At 49.1% G+C, this 26,222-nt stretch overlaps 1 protein-coding gene across 1 annotated transcript in view; it reads left to right on the top strand.

Annotated features, from left to right (window-relative positions):
• ERICH3 (glutamate rich 3) overlaps window positions 1-25,800 on the top strand; it is a 33,394-nt gene extending 7,594 nt beyond the window's left edge. Inside the window, exons 3-17 of the mRNA XM_086754119.1 lie at window positions 228-353; window positions 954-1,025; window positions 3,239-3,367; window positions 4,014-4,097; window positions 4,663-4,818; window positions 6,524-6,742; window positions 7,412-7,592; window positions 8,875-9,061; window positions 11,535-11,821; window positions 14,282-14,503; window positions 15,369-15,872; window positions 19,722-19,865; window positions 23,002-25,024; window positions 25,335-25,398; window positions 25,485-25,800. Of these exons, the coding sequence (XP_086610245.1) occupies window positions 228-353; window positions 954-1,025; window positions 3,239-3,367; window positions 4,014-4,097; window positions 4,663-4,818; window positions 6,524-6,742; window positions 7,412-7,592; window positions 8,875-9,061; window positions 11,535-11,821; window positions 14,282-14,503; window positions 15,369-15,872; window positions 19,722-19,865; window positions 23,002-25,024; window positions 25,335-25,398; window positions 25,485-25,556 (4,470 nt within the window). The 3' untranslated portion in view covers window positions 25,557-25,800. The remainder of the gene's footprint in view (window positions 1-227; window positions 354-953; window positions 1,026-3,238; window positions 3,368-4,013; window positions 4,098-4,662; window positions 4,819-6,523; window positions 6,743-7,411; window positions 7,593-8,874; window positions 9,062-11,534; window positions 11,822-14,281; window positions 14,504-15,368; window positions 15,873-19,721; window positions 19,866-23,001; window positions 25,025-25,334; window positions 25,399-25,484) is intronic.
• Window positions 25,801-26,222: the final 422 nt, after the last annotated feature.

Here is a 26,222-nt window from a genome sequence, read left to right as displayed (position 1 = left end):
TGTGCCTGCTGCTCTCCTGCTCCCTTCGTCTGGCTGGTGGGTTCATGGAGTCAGAGAAAGTACAGTTCTGTGCTGGGAAGGTGAGTTCCAGCACCGTGGCAGGAGCAGAGGTAGTGGCTAACTGGGAAGAGAGAGTAGCCTTTCTGGGAAACTGCACTCTCTTTAAAAACATACTTTATTCTGTCTTCTCTTGGTCTTTTTAGTTACATTGTATTTGTTTATGGCAGATCTCGAGGAGTGGAAGAATAATATCCGAGAAGGAATACCGGCTAAATGCTATCAGGAGGAATCACCAAAGATACGTGGAGGAGTGCCTGGCTCGGGCCATATTTCGTAAGGTTCTTGACATGGAGGTATGCACTGACTAGTGAAGTGTACGCCTTTTCAGATACTTCCCTTCTGACAGCCAGTGGCTCTTAACTCGTACCAGACTGTTTTCCATAGCTGTGCCTTCGTGCTCCCCTGAAAGGCTCTCTCCTGCGGGGAAAAAGGACGATCTTTGTGCTTGACATCCCTCGCGTGAAACCTCCACTGGCGTCTAGCCACTAAGCCATACTGTTGTTAGAACACACGCCGTCCTGGCTCGCTTACTGCACTTTGACGGTCATGGCATCATGGGCTGCTATTCACACGGCTAGTTTGCTTTAAAAAGTTCTAATCCAAACAAAATAGCTTGAACATGGTTACATATTTTATCTCAGCACATTCCTTGTAGGCATCAGGAGCGGAGTTGGTCCCCACCACTTTACAAATGCTCCGTTCTCCCCTCACCAATGTTACACAGACAGCGTGGTGCATGTGGGTCCAGTCAATCCTGCTTTCATAACAGCGCTCAGTGAGGGTCACGGCCGGGGAGCAGGCGAGTGGAAGCAGAACAGAAGCAAGCATTCTTACAGTCACTGACACCTCATTAACGTCCATTAATGAGATTTCTTGTTCTCTTACATGGATAGCGTCGTCATCAGCTGGAAATAAAAAAGAAACTTGAAAATTCCATGAGGAAGGAAAGGGTGCAGAAAATCAAGGTAAGATTTGAGTGCAACTGAGTACTGATGGGACACGGCAGTTTTACCCCGCGTTAAATAACAGCCTGAGTCAGGCCAGAGATTCATTGAGCCAGGTGTCCTGGTTCTGGCCAGGACAGAGTTAATTCTCACCTGAGCTGGAGAGGAGCTGGAGCTGGTGGCCCCTGGGGCTGGGGACACAGCTGGGATAGGTTTTACTCATTAGCCCACAGCTGGGATAGTTCAGCCCAATTGGCCCAGGGGCTGTTCCATCCCCTGGGACATCCTGCTCAGTGTGTCGGTGAGGAGGGTGCTGGAGGGAGCCTCCTGCTCCCTGGGAGGAAGCTAGGCATCAGGATTTGCTGTGAGCTGTTGTACTGTAATTGTTTTCCATCTCTGTTTTGTTTTCTTCTGTTATTATTGTATTTATTTTTTTTATCTCAACCCACAATTTTACCTTCTTTTATTTACCAATTCTCCTTCTCGTCCCACTGGAGAGTGGGGGGAGTGAGCAGGGTTAAACGACAATGCCAAGTGTCCTGTCTCTGATATTTCTGGAAAAAGTACAAGAAACAGGCAATCAGGGGATGATCCTGCCCCACGGTACATCTCCTTCCTCTGTCCAGCAATTCAGGAACTTCCACTCACGCACACGATTCCTTTGGAATCACATTATTTTGGTTCTGCAGTGTTCTTAGTTGCTGAATTTAATTATGAGTTGTATGAAATTATACTTCCTTGTGTTTCTGCGCAATAATTAATGTATCTGCTGTCTGATAATTCTGTTTGATGCTCCATTGATTATAAAAAAGTTAATGACTGTTCCTCTTTTCCAAGGCATTTGAGGTTTTACGTAGCCTTTTCATATGCCTTCTCAGTTTTCCACGCTGAAGACCCTTAGTCTATTGACTCTCTCATACACGAGCCATTCCAGGCTTCTCATGACTGTTGCCATTTCTTTACCTTTTCTAGTTCTAGCATTTCTGGTTTGAAATGGGGAGCCAGAACAGGCTGAATAATTTAAGATACGTGTTGCAGTTCTCGTAATTCTAGACACTATCTGCTTTTGACTGCTGCAGGGCACTGAGCTCACATTTTCAGCCGTTTGCCTCTCCACATGATGTTTAGCAGAACCAGCATGAAAGTAATGAAAAGAGGTTTCAGAAGTCTTCACTTTGGTGTCACGTGGGTAGAGCTTAATCCTGTAGTTGTTAGAGTCATGGAAATCCCACAGAAGTCAATGGTTCTTCTCCCCATGAAGTCACTTGGACTCATATGGGAAAAGTTTTTCTCATTTTGGCTGAAATACACTCGACATCATATTTCTTTATTAGGAGCCCGCATACATTGCGAAGAATGCATTGAGAAGCTAGCTGCTTCTTTGAGCCATTGAAGAACAATGTCAAATCTTTTTAATTTTAAATAATACATTTATGAGCATTTAATCAGGTAAAGAAAGGAGGAGATCTTAATGAAAAACTCTGATCACTAAGGTAATTGCAAAGGCATTATTTACTGACAGAACTTCTGCTGGTACAAAGTCACCACAGTGGAAGCAACAACTAAGGCACCCTATCAAGGGATTCTGGACTTGGATAATTTTGGAACCAAACCTGCTTCCTGCAGTGAGGTGTGTAAGGGAGACACCTGTAGATATGTGATCTGTGTCTTTGCTGTGATGCCACACTGGGACACAGGAACCTGGCTGGAATTAGCAGTGTAATTTAATTCTCACCTCATACACTCAGTGAATTCAGCTGAGCAGCTAGTCTAAAAGGAAAGGAGAAAGACAGATGACTGGGCAAGGGAGGATGAGAAGCATAGCTGTCTATTTCCAAAGGGTAGTCAGCCCAGTGTGGAGCTTTTGAGAAGAAAAGGTAGGGAGGGGCAGCAGTAGCAAGGAAGTGGCAGGTGCACTCAAATTTAAAAAAGAAAGAGACCTTCAACCAAACCAAGAATTGGGAGATACACCAAAACAGGTAGAGGAATTGAATTTGGGGGGATCTGCAGCTGGAGAGGGCTGCAGAGAAATGAATCGGAGATGAGAACCATTTTTTCGCTCATCCCTCTCTCATTCTCACTGTGTTTTTCTTTCCTTCCTTGACCAGATGTTCCATCGGGTCTAGGCTATTTGATCGTCATAGCTGTATGAGGAAAGGCAGATGGAAGGCAAGCTCACGCATTGCTGTTAAGAGTATTTAGTACCTCAGAGACCTAAACTTCTATTCTTTCAGGTGGAACAATCCAGAAGATCAGTGGAAGGTGCTAGGCCTATGCGCTCCCCACATCCCCCACTTGGTCCAAGAAATCGTTATGGGCACCATCCTCTAGTGTCTGTAGAACCAGCTGGGCACTCACAACTGGTGAGTTTCACCAGACCTCCATATGCTACAGCGTGAGCACACACAGCTGAAAGCGTGCACATACGCCTGTGCTGTCTGTGCGTAGTGTAGAGCGTCGACTGCCCTGATTGCTCCAGGCTAGTGCCTCATCCTTCGTTACTTGAGGCTGATTTCCTGTTTGCCAGATTGTGTCATTAAAGAGAAATCTCGAGAGCTGATGTTGCAGGAGTGGCACATCAGAACTTAGGTAAAAAAAAATCTTTGTGACAAATCTGCTTTAATCTTTCCCTTTTATCACCTTATCACCCAAGGTCGGGCCAGTATCAGTACGCCAAGTGTTGTCAGTGAATGCTGTGGCTGTAGGCAAGTTTATAGATGTTGTAAAATCCTGCAATGGAGATCTTCTGCAAAACAGAGCTGAAGGGGTGCAGTGAGACTAAAGCTTGCTCCAGAAGGCCATGCTCCGGAGCTCTGTCTCGGGAGCCTCTTACTCTGCTAACAGGCAGAGAAGGAATGTTAATATACTCCTGAAATATGATGATACTGCAGTCAAAGGTCAAATATATAGTCCTGTTTCAACTAGTTCTCCATTTCAGTAACGATAATTGGTGCAGATTGAAGAGAGACTTTCAAGCCTGACTGACCTGTTCCTTTCTGTCCCGTGCAGAGGGCACCTGGACCTGTAGTTGATCATAATGGTGGACATCCACCTCATCAGCACCGATACAAGGAGCCTGCCTTTTCTAAGATGGTGAGTTGACTCAGTTAAACTGCTTTTAGAGTTTAACATTTTAACGTGGTATTCTGAAAGGTATACAAGGAAAAGATGAAATTAAAAAGTTAGAAAAACGCTGAAGATTCAACTGTCGTGGTTTTGTTTAGTGAGGGGAGGCCTAAGGTGGTAGCTTCTGTAGGAAACTGCTAGAAGTCGCTCCCCTTTGCTCAGTGGACAAAATAGGCATGCTTTTGTCATGCATTCTGTCACTGTCCGTGCGCTGGAGTCACCCAAACACAGCACGCTGCTGCAGTTTCTATGAGTTCATTATGCTTGCTTCAAGGCTGCACTGTGAAGGAACAGTAGCAAAGTCTAGAGTCATTTTGGATGCTCCAGTTTTTGGATGCTCAGTTAGAGATGCCTAAATGGATCTGGCTCTTCAGAGCCAGACTAGAAAATTCTGTTTCCTGAAGGTACCTGAGAGCCACTCGTCATGTCCACACATCTTGATCGCTGCTATTTTTTTTTTTTTTTAATGGTGCTACTCTGCACTGGAACTATAGACTGAGATTTTGTAGCTGTTTGCTTTTTCCTTTTCTAGACTTCCTGGCGTCCAAATACAGCTCCAGGAAATACGCAACACCCGCTTCGCCTCCAGCCACTTCACGGCTGTGCTGCAGTAGGGCCTGTACCAAAGGCTTCAAGCTGTAAACAAAAGTGCCACATACTTGAAAATGATCAGCAGCTTGCCGGTGAGGTGAGGCCATATTTCATTCTGAAAATAATACCATTCTAGGGGCGGCTTTATAATACTGCTTTAGTGCTGTAGTTACCAGAACTGCATACTGGAGGCAACATGTCTACCAACTGGTTCCCAGCTTCTGTATAAACTCTCCTTTTTAACCTCCCCTTAGTTTTCAAGACATTTTCTTACTGATCTAATGCCCAGTTCTGAAACACAGTCAGGAAAAATGTGGTGACTTGTCTTTTGCAGTATAAAATGGACAGTGGGATAGAGTGCACCCTCAGCAAGTTCACTGACAACACCAAGCTGTGTGGTGTGGTAACACGCTGGAGGGGAGGGATGCCGTCCAGAGGGACCTTGACAGGCTGAGAGGTGGGCCCGTGCAAATCCAGGCTGGGTGGAGAATGGATTGAGAGCAGCCCTGAGGAGAAGGACTTGGGGGTGCTGGTGGACGAGAAGCTCAACAGGAGCTGGCAATGTGCACTTGAAGCCCAGAAAGCCAACCACATCCTGGGCTGTATCCAAAGCAGCGTGGGCAGCAGGTCGAGGGAGGGATTCTGCCCCTCTGCTCCGCTCTGGTGAGACCCCACCTGCAGCACTGCATCCAGCTCTGGAGCCCCCAGCATCAGAAGGACGTGGACCTCTACATAGATTTTCTGTTATGTAGAGAGGAAGGCAGCCACTTGGTTAACACCAATAATTCAGGAATATTTTCACAGAAACATACAAGTTTTCATCTTCATCTACAGCTGCAAAGTAGCAAAAAACAATTTTTTTTTTTCCTTTTGACTATTCCTCCCGCTAAGTCACACTAGCGGGTTCAGAGACTGAGAGCTTTTTGGAGTAGCCAAACATGATCTTGACACGTATGCAGTTGCTTTCAGGTGAGATTTGGACTTGTCTTCTGTTCTAGAAAAACATTATGTAGTTGGCTTTGTGTTAGGAGTTCCATGGGACTGGAGGATTTTGGAATGAGACTGTCATCTGCTACCCCTGACGAGTAGACACTATGAATAGCTCCCTTCTGCTATGCATTTGCTCTGTATTGTCATGGTCATGATCCTTTCTCCAAGGATTTGCTGGCACTATCTATGTCTACTCAAATGATGAGTCATTACGAGTGATTTTAATGATTTCTTTAGTGCTCATTACTGACAAAACAGCTAAATCTGATCCAGAGCATGCAGCTTTTGCAGAATTTCTTCTCTAGACATCTTGCTTTTCAGGGCCCTGGTTGTCTGTTTGCCTTTCATCCTGAAGGAGAACTAAACCTCCACTACAAATGAGAAAGAAGCGTTTTAAACCACATCTTGTATAATTGGTGCCAGATGGTATTACTGTTGGAAGATTCTGGCTGCTTTGGAACTTGCTTGCCGGCTGCGAGCAGGCAGCAGTACTGTGGGGTTGTGCAGTGTTCTCTGCCTGGTTACAAATATACCTGGTTTAGTGTTGTGTCTGTGTATGAGGGGGACCTGTTCAAGGAATCTGCCTGGTGCTTTGCAAGTGAAAAGAAAGGATTTTGGCACAGAAATGTTTTCATTAACAAAATTGCAAGCACCAAGGGGTTATCTGTTTCTGACTGCTATAATACATCAAGTGTTCTAGAAGTATGTGTGTTACTAAACGTACAGAGCAGTCAAACCACAGTTAGTTCAACATGCTTGTTAATTCAACATGTTTGCATAACCTATTTAACCTGGTTAAAATGTTTCTGCAGGGGGAGAGGAGCGGGTTAAGACTTATGAATTCAGTGGAATATGTGACTGGTATATCCCCCTATCACCTCCCTGTCATCAACAACTATGCGATACCAGTGCCCCCTCCCCGCCTGCAAAAAGGAGACAAGACCCTAAATGCAGTGAGGAGTGGGATGCCCAAAGGCAGACGATTTCGTCCCACCACTGCACCAAATGACTCAGAGCAACTTGTAACGAAGGTAACTTATCTCTGTCTGCTTCTCTGTTTATGTGTAGGTACATCGCCTTCCTCACTGATATATTTGCCTCATGCTGAAAGATATGTGTAGCTAGTTTGCATGAAGATTCACTAAATTTTTGAAAGAAAGAAAATGTATAACTATTAAAATACATCACTGCCACCCATCTCTCTGTATACGAAAGCATTTGATGTTTTTCATCAACTGGGGGAAAAAAAAAGGTGCTTGAATGGAAAAAAACATAGCCACTCTTATTTAAAGCCTTCCACCTGAGTCAATCTGACCCTGTCTCTGGCCATATCTAGCACCAGCACTTCAAAGGGATATGTGAAATGCCTTGGGTGTATGAAATCTTCATCCCTTAACGCTATAGCTCCAGCCAGTTTTGACTCCTGTAAGGGAAATAGTAGGAACCCAGGGCGGAGAGGGATAATATGGGTAACTAAACCTGGTCCCTGCGATTCTGGGCAATTCAATGCAATAGATTTTTCCATCCAAAATGTTTTCCTGCCCTTCTGCATGTTACAAAACACTCCCCAGTTTAAGCAGTTCAAGGCCCATCTTAAAAGACTGGAAGCCTCAAGCGTATGCCGCACATGCATAATCTGCGTGTTCCCCTTTCCCTGGAGTTGGAAGCTGAATGCATTTTTTGTATCTTCCCTGCTGCAGGGTTCTGCGGGATTCCCTAAGCCCTCATTCTGCAGCAACGCATTTGTTACCATGATCTTTCTAGGAAAAAGTCTGCATTTATCTCACAATGATGCTGCTTACAGAGATGAAATCAAAATCTATCAGCAGCATTGTGGAGGAGAAAACCTCTGTGTCTACAAAGGCAAGCTGTTGGAAGGAGGTAAGGACAAAGACTCAGAGTTCACATTGATTCTGGCAACATAATTTTTTTTTTTTTTTTGCTAAAATGTTGATGTCATATCCAAATGATTTCAGCTGAGTTCAGTCAAGATATCAAAAAATCCAGGGATTTTTATACCATCTGCCTTCACACTAGATCTGGATCTATGGTTTCATGACTGAAAGTGAGGTTACAATTACTTTTGCAAATTATGGTAGAATGAATTTAGAGAACTAATTTAACAAAATACTGTAGCTTAGCTTAATTTTGGATAGAGAGGTATGGTTAATCAAGTAGTTGTAGTGGTAAACTGTCCTTAAATAGGGGTTATCTGTTTCTGACTTGCTGAAATACATCGATGCATGTTGCTTATTACTGCAGAAGGAAGAGTACACAGTGGGAGCAGAATTCCCATCTCTCTTACGGGAGTGCGATTGCATCACACCAGTAAAAGGCAAATTATGTTCTGGGAAACTGGGAAGAGGAAATGACTGGGAGTTATTCACTTGTGAGGAAAAGTGATTCCGCAGAATGTAGCCCTCATTGCAGCTCACAGAACCCACGGTGTCTGGGTTTGCGTTTTTGCGGGATCCGGAAAGCCGGCGCAGAGCTCCCTGCGCTTCCGCCTGTCCCCTGCAGTTATGGGTGCACTGCGGTGCCCACGGCTCTGGTCAGGGTGTTTGCGGCAGCTGTGTCCCTGCTGCGCAGAAGGTGTCCTTTGTGTGTGCTCCCGTGGTCCTGAGCCCCACTGCACCTACTGGGGAACCTGCTGGAGTGCAGCGCGGCTTCCTCCCCGCTGGCCTGCGCTGGGTTTGCTCTGGAAGGATACCATGGCCTGTGGGCTAAGGGACGCGGCCCGGCCTCCCCACCCCTGCGCAGAGCCAGGTGGCAGCCTCAGTGCCCTTGGGGCCCGGGGGCCGAACAGCGCCCTTGCAGAGCGGCCTGAAACGGCTCCAGGAACAGCATCTTCCAGCTGCTCCTGCAAGGCAAGCGGCAGAGCTGATTTTGCTGAGACAGGAGGCTCTGGTCTCTGTTCTGCTGCGGCAGTGAGTGGCCAAACTGAGGATGTATTCGCTTGTCACAGGTGTGTCCAGCTTGGCACTCCTGGGGCCGAAAGAGATGAGGCTGGTGCGTGGGGCGGAGGTGCAGTTTCACCAGCTAATTAATAGAGCTGAGAACCAGAGTATCTGGGTGCTTCAGTGGTGGTGCAGATGAGATACGACTGCAACAGGCTGACAGTAAAGTATAACCTTTTTCTTCAAACCCTTTCCTTCAACGACAGAGACCTTTCAGTTCGTCTCAAAGAGGCACCATGGTTTCCCGTTCAGCCTCACCTTCTTTCTCAATGGGATACAAGTGAACAGGCTGAGCTGGTGCTGCGAGTACAAACATCAGAAGCATTCCAGGCTGGGAGGCAGACACGCATTCTTCAGGTTCCTCAATGTGGAGGGAGCATCTCCTTGCTACAGGTATGGAGACGAATACACTCTGCTCACAAGGACTTAGCAGCCCAGTTTTTAGACAGTTTATCACTTGTTTCCTCTTTTTTAATCTTTCTGGCACCCCACAGCTCTGTGGAACCTCATCTGTTTCTCAGCACCCCTTGAAATTTGCAGAATTGAGCTTATCCCTCAGGGTCTCGCATCCGAGGATGCCATCAGTCAGCTACCTCTGCGCTGCCTCATCAGCCGCTCTGTGGGTACGCGTGGCAGTGGTGATGTTTGCGCTGTCGGGGCGTGGTCAGCACCTCCTCAGCGGCCCAGCACAGGGTGTGGGGTGGTGTCCATGTGCCCCTTGCCTCTTACTGGTGGCAGTGATAGTGAAGGAAATATCCAGTGCTGCTGAGGTAACTGTAGTTTTCAGGGTGTTCTTTGTGGCTTGAGAACAAGATAGTTCATTTTTACACAGCTCTGCTGCTAAGGTGGGATTGTGCTGCAACACCCCTGGCTGCAGAATAAGACAGTGTTGAATGTTGGCCACGTTTCCGACAACAGATCTGTGCAGAAGCTTCTTGGTTTTGGGCAAAAGTCAAACCTGTGAGCAACAGCTATGGCTTTGCTGAGAAGCTTTAATTTTTAAAAAAATCTTCCTTTTATGTGATTAAGTCATGCCAGACGAGTAAACTTCTACACACCTGGATGACTTAAAAACTTTTTTATTCTTTTTATAAATAATTTTTAAAAGAGTAGCAAGCAGTTGGAAGCTCCAGAGCTATGCTCTATTTTTTAGGTAAGGACCAAATTCGAAGACAAAAAATTCTGCTTTATTGCACCATGTTTTTTTACTCCTATCTAACGTTGAATGTAAATATATTACTTACTATGTTCAAAGTAGTTTTTCACTGAATTCAGAAAGGACATAGTGGCTATGGAGTTTAGGAAATGCCCAAATCTTATATTTTGTGTCATTTCTAGAAAGATTTGAAGTGAATTTTCTGAATTAATACAATCTCCAGAAACTGGCTGATTTCTTCCTGAGTCACCCCCACCTTCTGTCCACCTTCCCCTCTCATTCTTAGTGATATCTTTGTTCCTCTGTCTCTTGTCAGTCCATCCAACCTTATCTGGTGACTGAAAACCATCTCCATTAACCAGATTCTCCCCATCAATGGCGGCTATTTTCACATCTCCTTCAGGTGAAATGCAGTTGTGTTTGTTTCTTGTTTTGCGTATGACACCACATCCACACACTAAACACCCACTCTGATTCTCAGTAAAGATCCCAGTGGATTTTCCCTGTTGGGTTAAGGCTTTGGCTCACAAAGAGGTGGTGCTGCAGTGATTTTTACACCGATGCTGTGATCATTGCGCAGAGAGTTTTCTGCTGGCCTAGGCCCAGCATTTCTGTACAGTAGAAGTGCTTCAGTATCTCAAAGGTCCCTGAAAAAAATACCATGAACAAATAATTAAAAGGTAGGGCACTTTTCAGAAATCGTCACAGTTACACTTCATGCCCGCCACAGTAAAGGATTCCTAGATGGAATGACTGTAGGGCATTTCACAGCAGTTTGTGAACAGCTGGAGTGCGAGGGAATTGCAATCAAGCCTTACACAGAAAAGCAGTTCTGGTGGAGGAAAAGGTTTTAAGCCACAGCTGTCTGTGAAGAAAATAGTTTTCCAGAGCGACTTGTGATCAGCTAAAGTTCCAGTTTCAGTTCCATCCTCTCCCTGCGGATCTGAATCAACGTACTTCATACACCGCAACGTCCTGCCGCTCGCGGGTGCTGTGGACTGGCTCTTCTGGCTGCGGTTAACGTTAACTGGGAGTGGGAGCGCTGGTCCCTCACAGGAGCCTCCCAACCATCACACAGAGAGGCTGCCACTCCGTTTTGTACCAGAGGAGCAGGCTCAGGAAGTCATTCAAAAGGCTTTGTTTTCCAGCTGATTGGGTTTCTGTTAGGTAGGAAAAAATAATAGGAACTGAGAATAATTTTATTTAAATCTCCCTCTTCCCCTGCAGTTATTAGACCCAGCAGACAAATTAAAAAACAAAAATCTTATCCACAAAACCCGAGTTATCGCTTTACTGATGTCACAGCAGGATCTGGATCAAGCACAGCTCTGACTTGGAGCTTGTCTGTCTGGCTCAGTGATGGCATCTTCACAGATCATGCTTGGTGTAGCTTCAAATTAATGGCCACTTATTGTAATTTTGATTTTAATCTGTTTATACTTCAATTTTCACCTTTGAGTGCAGACAGCATTACTCTCATGGAAGGAGGAACTGCATCTGTGTTTGTGGAGCACGTGAGGATTTTGGGGTGCTTCTCCAAGTCAGTCGTTATCAGGAGCCTCGTTGTCTGAGTGGCAGTGCAGAGGCAGACGGGTACCTAGTTTTACTGCTGATAATGGGCTAAATAGTGCACCGTGTCTGCTGCCCTTCCATTGCTCACAGAAAGAAAAATGTGATTGATACTTCCCAGTTCTCCTTGGTTTTTTATAGGTGCATTATTGCAATGGGTCTGGACAAAAAGCCATCCCCTCCCAAGAGAAAGATGGAGATCCATGAGGAAAAGCATGTGAGAGATGGCGTGCACAGTGAGCCGAGTAAAAGCAATGTTGAGCAGAAGTCAAGCAAAGGTTCAGTGTTAGTCATCTTACCAGGTCACAAAGCAAGTGTGGAAGCTACTGAGGAGAAAATGGAGACCGGACAGGAGTACAGAAAACAAGAAAGGAAAAATCTATCTGATTGGGAGAGTGAAGATAGTCAGGAAGACACCGGCAAAAATGGTACAGTATTCCAAAACACGAGCAGAGGATGAAAAATGGGAGAGGAGGATTCTGGAAAAGGTTTGGGATTGTGGGCCTCCACCTTCCCCTGGAGCATCCTCTCGTAGGACACCTCATGTGTGAGAAATGTGGTGATGCCTGTGTCTGGGCAATAAAATCAGTGGGGCTCCTTTCAGCCAAGCAATAGGATGAGAGGGTTTTGCAAGAGCTGAGAAAGTGATTACGGTCTGAGAGGCTGAATCAGGAGCCTGAGGTAGGTGAGAAAGCAGGAGGAATGTGGGGCACAGTGAAGGAGAATGGCAGCAGGCGGAGGGCAAGCAGAGCAGAAGGAAGAAATGGGACAGGGTGTGGGTAGGGAGATGGTGGGTCTGAGGTGAGCTCCGAAGGGAGACAGGACATCAGCAGAAGGTGAATGGAGAGAAGATGGTGGCCACAGGGGCAAGAGGTGGAAAAGCTGTGAGATGGACGGAGGGATGAACTGTGGAGGGCAGGAGGCTGAATGCTGGGTGCAGAACGGGAGGGGAGGTGGGAAGAGCATATAGCAGCAAAATGTCAGCAAGATCAGCACCAGATGAACTATTTTGCTCTTTTCTCCTGTCTGTTGCCAGTGGGAGTGCAACGCTTTGTTCCCCTAAGGCTCTTTCCAGTCCCTTCTCCACCACGCTGCCCCAGGCGCTGCTTACCTTACACCTGCCCAAACCTCCGGCTTCCTCGCTTCTCTGAGCATTTGTTCCCTCTGCCCCAGGTCTGCCAGCGCACCTCTCTTGCCTGCCCTGCTCTGACCGCGCTGGGGCTGTCGTCCTTTCCCTTTCCCCAACGCTCCTGTTGCCTGGTGCAGCTGGCTGACCTGGCCCCTTCTGCTTGGGTCCCATCCCGTTTCTTTTGACAGAAATATAAAAAGGAAGACTGGAGAGAGGCTGCCTTTGCTGAAAGCTTGCCCAGCGGGTGATTCTTGTGCCAGACAAAGATAGTATTTGTGGTATAAAAATGATGCGTGATGTGAGCGCGTGCTGGGAAAGTGCCGTTTCCCGGTGCCGCCCGAGGCCCGTCCCTGCTGCGCTCAGGCTGCGCGCGATCCGCCTGCCCTGTGGGAGAGGTGCTGGGCTCAGCCCGTGCCTCCGCTCGCTCCGTGGTATAAAGCCTTTTCCAGAGTAAGGCAAATCTAGGGAAAGATTTTAATTCGTACCTCCTAGTCCTATTTTTACTTTCATAATTCTGCAGTGGTGCTGCTCAGCTCGCTCGTTAGTCCCTGTGGACGCATGTTTGTGATTAATCAAGCCTTTGTCCTTCCGGGAGGTGGGCACCTCTGACAAGTTGCCTAAGGAGGCCTTGCTTCCAACAATGCTGTTGGAATCTCAATTGATTTTTAATACAGGAAATAAATCTCCTTATTCCCTTAATTCTCATTGTCTGGGTAATTGTTTATTTGCCTAATTGGTTCTGCATCAGAAACTCTTCACTTCTGTCCTTGGCATTCTGTCAGTTGAGTACTTTGGAAGCACTGATGGAAAGGAAAAGAGGTGAGCAGTAAAATCTGAAAGGTGAGAAATTGCGGCCCCGAGGGACAGCTGGCGTGTCAGCAGCAGCAGCTCTCCTTCACGGTTTAGGTTTGCTGCTTCTCTGCTGCGTGTGCGCGGCCGCAGTGGGATTGCTGACTGTTAAATGGAAATGACGGCCTCGATGTGCGCGCTGGGGCCTGGGGTTCTGCGCAGTGCGGCCTTGCCTGGGAGGGAAGGATTCTTCCGTGCCTGTCCCCGGAGACGGTCCTTGCCTGTAGGTCTGAGCAGTTATCTATGGGGTGTTCCAGCTTGTCAGGCTCGTAGCTGGGGTGAAATCCAGACGACGCTGGTGTAGGAACGGCGATTTGCCGTGAGCTTCCTTTGTAGTGGGATCTCACCTGGGACCTGGACAAGCCTGTTAGAACAGTGCGATAGCAGGACGTTCCTCCGCAGCACCCTTTGGCTGCGTTTAATGAATTCATTTAGGTTGTAAGCCACTGCTTTGCTAATTAGCCCTGTCAATCCACATTTATCTTACTTTGTGCTACAGTATATTACCTTTCTCCAGCTTTCTCTATTGCTTGCATCTTTTTGATTGCAACAAGTTTTTCTCCTGTAGTGACTGTCTTGCATTTTATTTCTGAGTTTGCCCAGCTCTGAATTTTTCTAGTCTTTTCAGTAGCTAATGATTTTGTTTTTAATGTCTTAATTATATTTGACGCACCATTCAGTAGCTTTATTGCATTTTTGCTACTGTACCTATAAAGAACATGATGCTTTTTTTTGATAATGTGCTCTTATGATTCCAATTTGTGGTCTTAGATTCTCTCATTGCTTTAAAAAGACTGGGCAGATGCAAAGGCAAAAGGAGATTAGTGAAGTTAACCTCTGTCTGCTTAAAAAGAACTTTATTTGTTGTGAATTCCATTTCCTGTCTCACAGTATGATTCTTTTATTTTAGAGTATGATGAAGATTTTGAAGCAGATGAAGCAGTTAATGAAGAGGGACAGACTGATGATCAAATGAGTGGAATGTCAAAGTCATCTTTGTATGATAAAACCCGTAATTTAGATTATGAAAATGAGAGTGAAAGCTCATCGCAGAAGGCACTTCAGGCCTCTGACAGTGAGACAGATGAAAACGATGGATACTCTGACAGTGGCTCAGAGGATGATAAACAAGGTTAGCTTTTTCATCACGAGGCTTAGAGAAGTTGACCTGATGCATGTTCTACATTTTCTGCGTGCCCAGTATGTATGTTGAGTCTGTGTAGGAAAAAACACGCAATTCCTCCTGAATTGGTAAAAGACAGCTATTTCATCTGTTCTGACTCATTCTGCCCTCTGTCAATGAAATACAGCCAAACCCCCTGGCAGTGCGAGCGTGTGCCAGCTCACAGCAGACACTGCTCAACTATTTCTTCTGGCATAGGCTGTCCCCGCCGTGCAGCGTTGGTCCCTGGTAGCGCAAGCTTCCTTTCTGTCGGGCTCCTAGAGGCAAACGCTGCAACCACCCAGAGATTAGCCACACCACGAGTTTCTGTGTAATTTAACTTTAACTGTTGCTAGCTTCAACTTTCCTCTCCTGGTGACCTGAAATTCCATTTGCTCTGTACATTTACTGTGCCTTGAATTCATCTGCTTAGCCTCGGATTTGTAATTTTTTTTCAAAGAACTCACTTCCTTTCAGTTTAGCACGTGTGTTCATGTTGGTAGACCAAGATTTTGGGTAGCAAGCTTTTGGGCACAGACAGTATGATTTTGTGTTTCAGTGATGGACACACTATCCACTCACAACCTACGGGTGCAGCTCTAGTAGGACTACGTGCTAACGGTAATGGGATCTGGATTTTCATGAGAACACGCTGTGGACAGATCTTGTCTCACTCATTTGTTCAGGAGAATCTGAATTTGCTAGGGCCCTTGGCTCAGCGCAGCCAGCACAGAGAGGTTTAGAATAACATCCAGATAACCGAGGTGCCAAAGATGTTACTTTTGCAGATGTTTGGTGACAAATACTAGAACAACATTGTGTTTCCTATTTCTAGACAGGAGGCCTGCACGCTCTCTCTCATCCGTCAGTACTCGGTATAGCAGTGAAGATGACTCTCATGCTGAAAAGGTGACAGACAATGTTAAGGACAAAGAGGACTATCAGATCCAAAAGGCGTCTGATAATGCAGCACATGCACACTCTGGAAATGAGAACGAGGAGAATAAACCACTCGGAATGGAGGAAAATCAGGAAACTTTTGCTCTGGAAAAGGAAGGAATAGATGAAGCAGAAAAGGCAAAACCAGAAGATCTGACAGCAAGGGAAGACACTGCAATTTTTCATGAAAATGTAATGGGAATACAGCACCAAAGCCCTGAAGTTAATGGGAAGCTCAAACAGGCTGGATCTGCGGGAAGTAACACAGGGGACGATGGGGAGAAGAGTGCCAGTACCAGGAGGGATGATGGGGAGGAAAGACTTCCAGTGCCTTTGGAAGGCAGTGTGATGGAAATGGAGGATGGCAATGGAGAGTGTCCGCAGAGTGCCGAGGCGGGTGGTGAGTACGGTGCCTCTGCACAGCTCTGGGTGACCAGGGCGTGCACGTGTCGCTCTATCCGCCTTCATACTAAGCAACAGGTGGCATGGGGAACGCAGTCGCTGGGCTGCTTTCAAGCTGCTGGAGTACGCTGTACTGCTGTGAGCTACATAACCACCCGCAACATAACCCTGGTTTATTGTTTCTTTTCTAGAGGTTCCAGTGCAAGGCTTTGCCTGTTCCTTTTCAGTCCAGTAGCTGGTTTCGCCTATCATGCAATTATTATAAAATCCAAACGTGATTTATTACCCATAGGAGAATCTGCGTGCCAGACTAGGGGACTCCGTTTATAGTGTTGAAATACTAGATTAAAAAAGAACACCAAAAGTTACCATGTGAATCATAGTGCAGCAGGTGAAGATCAAAACTATGTCAGCTGGCCCATGGTTGTGTTGCTTCACTCCGTCATGGATTTGTTGGCAAGGAGCAAACCAGTTAGCTGTGTGACACCTCGTTTTTACTGTTGATAAAATGGACATCTGGCAGTGTCAATCTTACCTTTATGGATAACGGGCAATTAAAAAAAGGTTGGCCACGTGAGCAAGACTTTGCATTATTGTATCTGGGGAGTGAGAAAAAATGTAAGCCCTTGCTTTGCAGTGCCATCCAGGTCACGGGGGAAATGTCTGGGTGCTGTTAAATCAGGCGGTGTAAAAGAACGGCTGTCTGCGCCGGTGCTGGTGTGACGGAGAGCCACAGGACATGGTAGATTAAATTTCTGGGTGTCTTTCTAGTTGTCTGTGTGTGGGATTTTCAGGGGGGTGTAGAATGCTTTCCCTTTATTTTTAGAGAAGCATTTGGTTCTGTTTGCTTTCTGTTCAGTGCGGTGCATCTAAGAATCCGTGTGCAGGGTACACAGTTTGGGTGCTCGTGCTTAATGCTTTGCAAGTCCGTTGCTGCTGGGTTACTTAAACTGTCTTGTGCGTTGCTGTTGCTTTGTTAAAGACAGTGACACACTGTCACTTCAGCAAGGCTGAAATCTTCAGAGATGTTTGCTTCTGGAAACCCTCACTTCTCTTTTGTGAAAGAAACTTCATTGTAAGCACCCTCACCACACCAGATGAGTTGAGTAGGGACTACTGAAGAAAGAACTTTAAAAACCCAGAGGACAGATAGTATGCTGTGATACAAAACCACGGAAAGATCAGTGGGATGCGTCCAGCTGGTAATCTGGTACTGAACTGGTTCTCAGTCTCTTCTTGGGCCTCCCTGATTTTTTGACACAAACTTCTCTCTAGGGCTGGTCGTTCTCATCAGCTGTCCAGCCCACACGTCGATGAGACTGGTACGGCACTGTGCTGGTTTGGCCCCGATGGGGCCCATAGCGCTCTCCCTGTGACAGGACTTCTCCTGCCCTGTCATTAGCAGTGCAGAACTAATTTATCAGAGAAAGTCGTACAGGCTGAAAAAGGAAAAGGTGCCAAGTGCTCCTCTGGGAGCACTGGGGTTGTTCAGGTGCAGGCTGGTCTGGGCACATCGCAGCTGGTGGTGTGACAGGATCCGTCAGACGTGCGGAGACGCCTGGGATGGGCTCCTGCTGCGCGTTTTCGGCTCTCACTGTGCTCTTTGTGACAAGGAGATATCGCTGGTCCCAAGAGAGAATTGCTGTGAGCGGTATTTGTCACCCTTCCCTGGGCTCTGTGTTTCGAGAGGCTGTCAATTCCCGTCTGTCAGATGTTATGCAGGCAGCAAACTGCCGGGAATGGGAATGCCAGCGAGGCAGGCTTCAGGCCTGTGATCGGGGAGAGTGAAATACAAGCACCAGACCCAGCAGAGCGCTTGGCGTTCCAGCAAGTCGGAGAGAGCGCTGCCGGTGCCTCTGCGCGAGGCAGCCGAGGGACGTCCCGGAGCGGAGAGCGGCTCGTGTGAAACGGCAGTGATTCAAGCAGGTTGTGCACTGCCGCGCAGACCGTTGTCAGGATCCTGGGTCCCAGGAGGAGCCCTGTAAATGCTCTCCTGGGACCTTCCCTGCTCAGCTTTCCTGTTCCCTGCACAGCAGATCTTAGAGCTTCGCCCAGCCGAAATGTGACGGCCAGGAGCGAAGCCGTCACTCCCTTCAGGAGCTATGGTGCAGGCACAAAGGTGTGCATGTCAGCAAGTGCCCTTTGTGCCGTGGACTGAAAGGGTCTTTAAAAAATATTCTCACGTTTCTGTTCAGAGCTGTGTGGGTGCAGGCTGCTGATGGGGTAGGAGGGATGGGTGTAAGCATAAAGTAGGAGGAACCACAGCAGGAAGAAGAAGAAAAAATTTAAAAAAAGTGTAAAAAAGAAGAAAAATAACTTATACAAGGGTGAGTAGAAAGGCAGAATCAGCAGTGTAGAAAAAACAGCTTCATAGGAAAAAGCGAGAGCACAGGGTATGCATGGGCAGGGGAGAGGCAGGGATGCGGGACGAGCGCGATGGTGTGGCAGGGAAGACGGTGTTAAGTCTTCTTCTCACCGCCAGCCAGGGGGAACAACGCTGCTCCCACTCCTGGACCTTTCGGTGCCCTGACTGACTCTGGAGCAGCAGGCAGAGTCAATCCCGTGCACACAGCTGCATTTGTAAATAAAAGCAGTCTCATAAAAATTGATAGCCATTTTTCTTAGTGAATCGCTGGAGGAAACGTTCTGCCATGCGCGTACATGTGCAGAAGTCGCAGCGATCCGTAGAAGACCTGTACAAACGCTGTGAGGCAAGGCGGCGTTTCTGTGGGTTGAGCGGGCCGTTTGGATGAGGCTGGTGGCCGGGTCGATCCGTCTGACTGTGCTGGTTTATGTGCAACTGATCTTCTAGCAGAGCTCCTAGTAACCTCAGAAGTGCCCCACAGATCCGCCGGGATGCACATCTCTCAGTAGTCTGCACCTCACAGTGGCAAGGGAAGATGCTGTTCACGAACACAAGGCTCTGCTTTCTGAACGACACTCGTTTCGTAGTTCTCCCACACTGGGATCTGTTGTGCAGTAGCTGTTAGAAATAGAAATACCTGCCCGGTCACTTTGTATCTGTTTCTGGATCCAACATCCATGAGTTTGTCTAGTCTGTTTTTCAGTCTGCTGATACTGCCAGCCCCTCTGGCTCCTGTCTCAGCAGGTTCTCTGCTTCTGTCCTGTCTGTTTGTGACGAAGCCCAACACTTTGGGTGCCTTTATTACACGCTCTACGGCAGAGCAGCCCGAAGTCAACTCGTCCCTTGGTGTGGGAGCGTTGGCTTTTTACTCACGGCTCCTTACTTTTATTTTCAGAGAAATCGAACTAAGGTGTTGCTTGAAAGTCAAGATACCATACCATGTGACACCTCTTCATCTAGGCTCTAGCAGTCAGAAGAAAACGAGCGCAGGCAGCTCTCTCAGGGATGGACCTGGAGGTCTGTGGTTCCTCATGGACACAGTAGGCTGGCGATAGCGGTCATTTGGCAGTAAGACCAAGTGTGAGACTTGAGTTTGTCAGTCCATGCCAGTGGCAAATGAGCAAGCTCTTTGTGTGAAAGACTGAGCCAAGAACTGCAGCAGAGGAGGAAAGGTGTAGGGAACTGATGGAACCTGAGGGGAGACGCCTGGGCTGCTGGAGGGAAGAGCTCTGAGGAGATGCTGAAGGGATCGGACTGCATAGGCAGCTGGAGTACTGCTCAAAAGAAGTTGTTTAGTATTACTAGCTTGAAAGCCATTCCCACCATCATCCAGCAAGTCAAAAAGCAAAAATGGAACTGATAGCACAATCTTAACAATAATATCAGTTTTAAACCAAGCTGAGATAGCTGAATGACTTCTACCCCCCTTTTACTTGTTAATGGTTTCTCTTTCTTGCTTCCTCTTTTGTAACTTTGTGCTAGTTTTTGAAGCTTGCAAACCAGTCCAGGAGGGAATTGCAAAGGCAGTGGGAAATGGTCGTCCTGTGAATTCTCAACCTGAACCTGATCTGCGTGCAGACGAGGAAGAAGAGAACATAACCACTGCAGAGCAGGATGCCAAAGAAGGTGAGGCTGGTAATTGGTTGGGGACATGGATTAAATCTTATTCATCTGAAGTGTTTTTATAGAAGTGTTTGCCCTTTCCCTTTCCTTTCTGGCCTATCAAACCCTCCTTGTGCTCTTTTCTTTCCTAACTTGTATAAAATTGGGGGATGATTAGCTGGCTTCTGTAGTCATGTATAATTAAGACTTTTTTTCCAGTTTTAGTGGTCTTAGGTGAAGAACTGAGGCCATGAAAAAACTATCTGCCAGTCAAGAAAATAGCTATGGGAAGCAGGAATCTACTGAGTTTCCCTCCGCTTCCAGGCAGTGCGGGGCCTCCTTGGGAGCTGCGTTGTCGAGGCAGGCAGGATGGGACTGGCAGAACCGGAGTGAAGCTGGACGGCATTCATCTCCATGCTGTACCCTGTTTGTCTCCCAAACTCATCTCCCCGTTAGCAGCTGACGTCACTGGCAGTGGGGAAGTTTCAGCTTGATCTTGGTTCCTTCCAAGAATGTTTCTGGTCCTTGCAACCCTAGCAGTTTATTGCTGGAGACTTGACCTGCCTGACAGGAGAGCCTCGCGTGTTTTACAGGGGTGTTGAAGCCGGCCGTCCTGCTGCGGCAACGAGCTGTAGTGAAAGGGAAGCTTAGGATGCTACTCCACAGTAGCAGTGAGTCTGAAAAGGGAAGAAAAACATTGGTTAAAACTGACTTCAGTCTGCGCTGTTGCTCTTACATTTCCTTCTTCCATCCTCTGAGTCTAACAGCTGGCAGCAGCAGGTCGTAGACATTGCTTTTGAATTGCTAGTTGTGCACTGTCTTGCACTTTAGCACGTTAATTGAGGGTGTTCTAAGTGGTTTTTCTGCTCTGCTGGGAGCCTTTAGATCTCCTTCCTGCATGTAGTGCAAGAACATAGTCTTTTAAGGTTTGTTGTCTTTCATCCAGGCGTATACAGCAGGCTGACACCTCTGGTCTGTCAGTAGTTGCCTTTTTCTCAGTAATTCTTTCTCAGATGAGATGGCTTCTGCCTTAGTCTCATCAGCTGACTGCAAACAACTGTCTGTAACACTTAATTCAGAGTCCAGTAGTCTTCATGTGTTGGTCTTCACAAGGATCCATGTTTCTGATGCATAGACCAGGGTGGAGAACATGTGGGCAGCCTGACTTCTGTGTCAATTGTCCCTCCAAATCAGGGCTGAAGCACGTTTGGTTCCCAGGCAGGTGGCCTTGGAAAGCTGGGAATCTCCTAGTCGTTAACTTCTCAGGTTTGCCTCATCCTGAATACTGTAACGCTGAACCAACAGCATGGTTGCTGTTATCATTCCTGCGCAATGCAAGACCTCACGTCACAGAAGGGGATGCTTTGCAAGCAGCAGCCAGGGTAAATTAACTCCTTTCTCTGCTATTTCTGAAGCCAGTAAACATGTAGGCTATACCACATGTAGGCTATACCAGGCATGACACAGCATTTGGGTTCTTCCAGACAAGGTGAAGTCGCATCTATTTTACAGGGGCTGGCAGAATCCATTCCATTAGCCACAGTCCAATCTTAGCAGCTGCACAGTTCAGACACTCTGCCTGTGTGCAGACAGTAATGTTTAACTCTGAGTTGAGGTAACTGTTTGGGATGTCTTATTTCATTTTGTACCAAAACTTCCATTATAAATTTTTTAAATGATCACATTGCTGATTTTGGTAGTGGGCTGGGCTCTCCCAGATTCAGGAGGTACGATTTTCAGAGGGAGTGCTGTAAAAATACGATGGTCATTGTGAACTGATTAATGTGTCTATATATAAAAGAAGAGAAAAATTAAAATATAAAGGACAGAATGCTATTAGTAAACATAAGCAACAAACCTGGTGCAAGACACACCTTGGACCAAGGCATGATTTTTCATATTGCAAAGTGCAGAGTTTTTAGTTTTAAAGTGTGGCCCGATGTTCAGGTGGTGTGTGGTCTGGTGGGAGGAAACAAGCTGCTGTGCTCGCTCTGCCCCTTCCCCAGCCTCCGTGCTCTCTCTGGAAACTGTTCCCAGCCTGTCCTTGCTTCTGGTTCACAGAGTCGTGGAACGTGTTGAGTTGGAAGGGACCCATAAGGACCAGACCTTCACTGCCTGCAGCTGCTGAGCTGCCCCTTCTGCTCTCCCCTGCAGCAGACCTGCCCGCCGGTGAATGGGGTCCGGCTCGGAGGGGCAGAGCGCCAGCGGGGCGCAGCACGCCCGGTGGGAGGGCTGTGGGACACGGACACGAGCTCCACGCTGCTGGCAGAGATGGGCTGGGCAGATGGTGTCCTCCAGGCCTGTCTGTCACCTGGAGTCTTCTCTGGCTGCCGTTCCAGAGAAGGGTCTGGTTGCAGAGGTGGTGGCCCAGGCGGGCAGCGGAAGCCGTAACTGTGGAGTGCAGAGTAGTGCAAGAAGGTAAAACAAGTCAGAACCGGTGGGAGATGAGTTGGGGCAAACAGCCTTTGCCCAGTTTGATGAAGTGTGGCTTGGGAAAGACATTGCTCCTTGCTCCTTTCAGCGGCACAAACCTTCTCATTTTCTAAAGAGCAGGAACCCGCCGCCTTTGTGCAAAACGGCGGTGCAGCAGCACAGGCTGGGGGCGCCTGCCCAGGGACAGATCCTGCGGCGCCAAGTTCAGTGAGGGCATGGCCGTTACATTCCCCGGGAGCAGGAATCCACCCTGTGCTATTCCCTGGTGTGATCACCGAATCCCTGGGAAGCGATTACCCATTTTACGTGAGCAGCCGAGTGTTCTTCTTCCTGTGTGTGTATATTTTACGTGAGCAATTCGCCACCTACTTCTGAATTTCTGAACGTTACTGTCGGGCTTGTGGCTGTTTCCTAGGCACAGCTGAGCTCCCTGCGAGGCAGGTGAGGGAAGGGGGAGAGCAGGCAGGGCAGGCAGAGCTGTCAGAGTTGAAAGCTGGTCAGCATTTTTGCTTAAATTAGAGATGCTGGATGCCAGAACAGCAGTGCTAGAAGCATAGTCAGAGCACAAGTGCGTGATGGGAAGCAGCACAGCAAGTTTTCTTCTCATCGCCATGCTGCTGTCCCTTCCTTGCTCGGGAGAGATGGCGTCTTTAATAATAACCCTGTAAAACAGCCTGCACACCAACGCTATTCTCAGCAGAACTAATGTCTGGTTATTCCTTAACAGCACCAGATGGAGCTTCCTTGGCAGGAGGAACAAGAACACTCGATGTGCAGAAGGCAGCAGAACAAGTCGTACGAGAAGGGCAGATGACAGGGGAGAGACCAGCACTTGAGGAGGAAGATTTTGTTCCTGTGGGAGGAGATGCTTGCACTCAAGAGACAGAAGACATGGCACGGGTGGGAGATCTGCTGCCCAGGGGGGACACGGTGGCTGTGCTGCAGGCGGAGCGTCGGCTCGCCGTGGAGGAGTCTGGGCCGGAGGGGAGCACCATGATGGAAGAAGATCCCGAAGAAAAGGGGACAGGGAGGGGAATGGAGGCTGGCACAGAGGTGGCACCCGGGGAGCAGGAAGCTCTGATGGCGGGGACAGAGAGCGAGGCAGCGCTGGGAGAGTGGGCACCGCGGGGAGAGCAGCCGGCAGGGACACTGCTCAGCAGGGAGGCAGGTGCAGCAGAGTCCGAGGGCGAGGAGGGCGCTGGGGAGGACTCTGAGGGAGAAGAGGCTGTGGAGGAGGCCTCCCGGGCCGAGGAGGGTGAAGGGCCTCTGGTGAAGCAGGTGGTGGGTGCGATGGTGTCTGAGGCAGAGGAGGCCGTGGAGGAAGGAGGTTTTTCAGGGAAGGCGGTTGTGGCGGGTGCTGTGTCTGAGGGAGAGGAGGCTGTGGAGGGTGCCAGCTTGGCAGAAGAAGGGATTGCCGGGGTAGTTGGCCCTGAAGGAGAAGAGTCTGTAGAGGAAGCCATTTCTGAAGGGGAGGAGGCTGTGGGGAAGCCTGGGGCTCTCCTGGAAACATCAGGGGACACAAATGTTAGCACAGGAGAAGCAACGCCTGGAGAAGACTTTGTAAAGCCATCTGAGTTTTCCCAGCTGAAAGCATCAGGGGAAGAGCGGATGCGGATGGGGAAGGCTGCCCTAGGAGCAGCAGCCTCTGCGACTGGCAAGGCATCGGGGGGAGAAGGGAGCTCTCTCCCGAGAGCAGAGGATGCAGTGGAGGAGGCTGCGGAGCCTAGCAAGGGCCCCGTGTTGCAGGTAGCACCTGGATTAGAGGCACTGGTGGATGCTGGAGAGGGTGCCCTAAGGGAAGGGTCACCTCAGCTGGAGCAGAATGCAACAGCGGAGGAAGAGGAGGGCTCAGCAGAAGCACTTTTGAGTGAAAACCCATCTCTGGGCAGCAAAGCAAAGACAGAGGGAATGGAAGAAGGTCCTGATGGCGAGGTGATGGGAGCAGTATCTGCAGAGACAGCCAGCGCAGAGTCAGGAGTTGTAGAGGAGGAGGTCACGGGTGGAGCAGCAGGCCCGGGGCAGCTGGCAGCTGGGATGGAGGGGCTGCTGGAGGGTGCTCAAGGGAGAGGGAAGGGGAGTCTTCCTGGTGAGGCGGTGGTGGATGAAGCGGCGCTGCCTGTCCCGGGGCTGCGTGTGGGCGGGGTGGGGGACGCAGGGGTGGTGGCTGGTGCTGTGGTGGTGGTGGGCACCCAGGCAGGGCTCGGGGCTCGGGCTGAGGGAGCGGCAGGGCAGCTGGCGCAGGTGGGGGAGGCGGCGGGGCGGGAGGTGGCAGTGGCTGGGGATGGCAGGGTGGGCAATGGGGTGGTGGCACAGGAGGGGGTGACAGGAGCGGTGTTGGGGGCACAGAGTGGGATGGGGGCAGCAGCGGCAGAGGGGGTGTCAGCTGAGGGCACGGGGGCAGCTGAGGAGTCTGGGAGGGACAGAGAAGGGGCGGCCGATGGAGCCGCAGCCTGCGGGCGAGGGGTGAACCAGGAGACGGTGCTGGGGTGTGAGGGAAGGGGGCCAGCACCAGTCGGGGCTGAGGGCCAGGGCGAGGCGGAGTGGGGCACAGTGCATTTCGTGGGGGGCAAGGATGGACCGCAGGAGGGGACAGAGCAGACGGGAGTGAAAGCTGAGGGGGAACAGCTAGGCCTCCGTGAGAACACGAGAGAGAGGGAGAGTGCACGGGGCGCTCCTGGGGTCAGGGAGCAGAGGAAGGATGGTCCCGTTGGAGGGAGCCCAGGCGCCCCAGGAGCTGCGGACGCGGCCCCGTGAGGTGAGTCCTGCGCGGGTCGGCCGCTACCTGAGCGCCCAGGCAGTGCCCAGAGCGGTCGCTGAAGGGTGCACCACTTTGTCCTGTTTCTTATACTTCCCTTGAGTATCTGCTGTGGGTAGCTGGGCTAGGGGACGACAAATCCTTTCGGATGGCAGCTTCTGCATCTTTTCTGTTCCAGAAATCTCGTGGCAAATACCTTTGCTCTAGCGCTAATGTGCACAGCCCCTCAGTCGTCTTGCCCCTCGAGACGCACTGAGCAGCTCCCACCGCCCACGTGTCGCTCCGTGGTCCGGCGTGGGTGGCAGGGGTGGGAGAGCCTCGGCAGCGCTCCAGGTCCGCGGCAGCACGCCGCTTCTCTGCCGTCTGCTCGTAGGAGATCTGTTACAGCGGTGTCTCAGTCACTCAAAGTTTAGCAGGTTTTTTGTAAAACTAATGTTTTTCTTGTTGTTTCATAGGATGTTGTAAACCCAGACGCAAATGTTGTGCCCTCGGTACAGCCCCAGGATGGGGAAGAAACTCTCCTCTAAGCTTTTTCGGCTCCTTCAGTGCTGTGACCTGCAACATTTACACAAATCACTGTAGGTTTGTGTCAGCTGGGGTGCTCACCCCTCCTCTATTTCACTCCACCAGTACCACAGCCATCTGTCCCGTTCTACTGGAGCAGCTTCTCAGCGTGCGGCAGACAACTGGAATAAGCCTGTATATGCCAGCCTGGGAAACAACGCTCCTTTGTAATTTTGAAGACAATAATCACAAGGATTGTTCCACAGGTGTCATGCTTTTTATTTCCCCCAAAACAGAGAAATATTGGACTGGCCCCTTCTGCTCCCCAAGGCACCGCTTGCTTCTGCAGGCAGGCGGGAGGGGGGGCTGAGGATGGGTGTGCTGTAGGTGTTTCTGTAGGACAAGAAGTGTGTCTGCACAGCGTGCCCCTGTTTGGCTGCGTCCGTGTCTGCGTGCTGACGGCGTTTTTCTGCGCGTCCTTTCTCTTTCTGAACGGCAGACACTTCACTGTGAGTCGGTGCCTTCACCGCTGTGCGTGGGGCACTTGTGCGCGTTAACGCTGTGACTCCGCTGACAGCGTCTGGGGTGTCCGGCAGAGAGGGGGAGCGGCAGGATCCCGGGGAATGGGGTTGTAGCTGGGGGCTGCCGAGCCCTCCAGCGTGGGCGGGGGGTGTGCCGGGGGCTTCTCG

Source organism: Chlamydotis macqueenii, chromosome 8, assembly GCF_036417535.1.
Source record: "Chlamydotis macqueenii isolate bChlMac1 chromosome 8, bChlMac1.mat, whole genome shotgun sequence".
Lineage (NCBI taxonomy): Eukaryota > Metazoa > Chordata > Aves > Otidiformes > Otididae > Chlamydotis > Chlamydotis macqueenii.
Note: the sequence above shows the minus strand (reverse complement) of the source record. Positions and strands in the feature narration are given on the sequence as shown.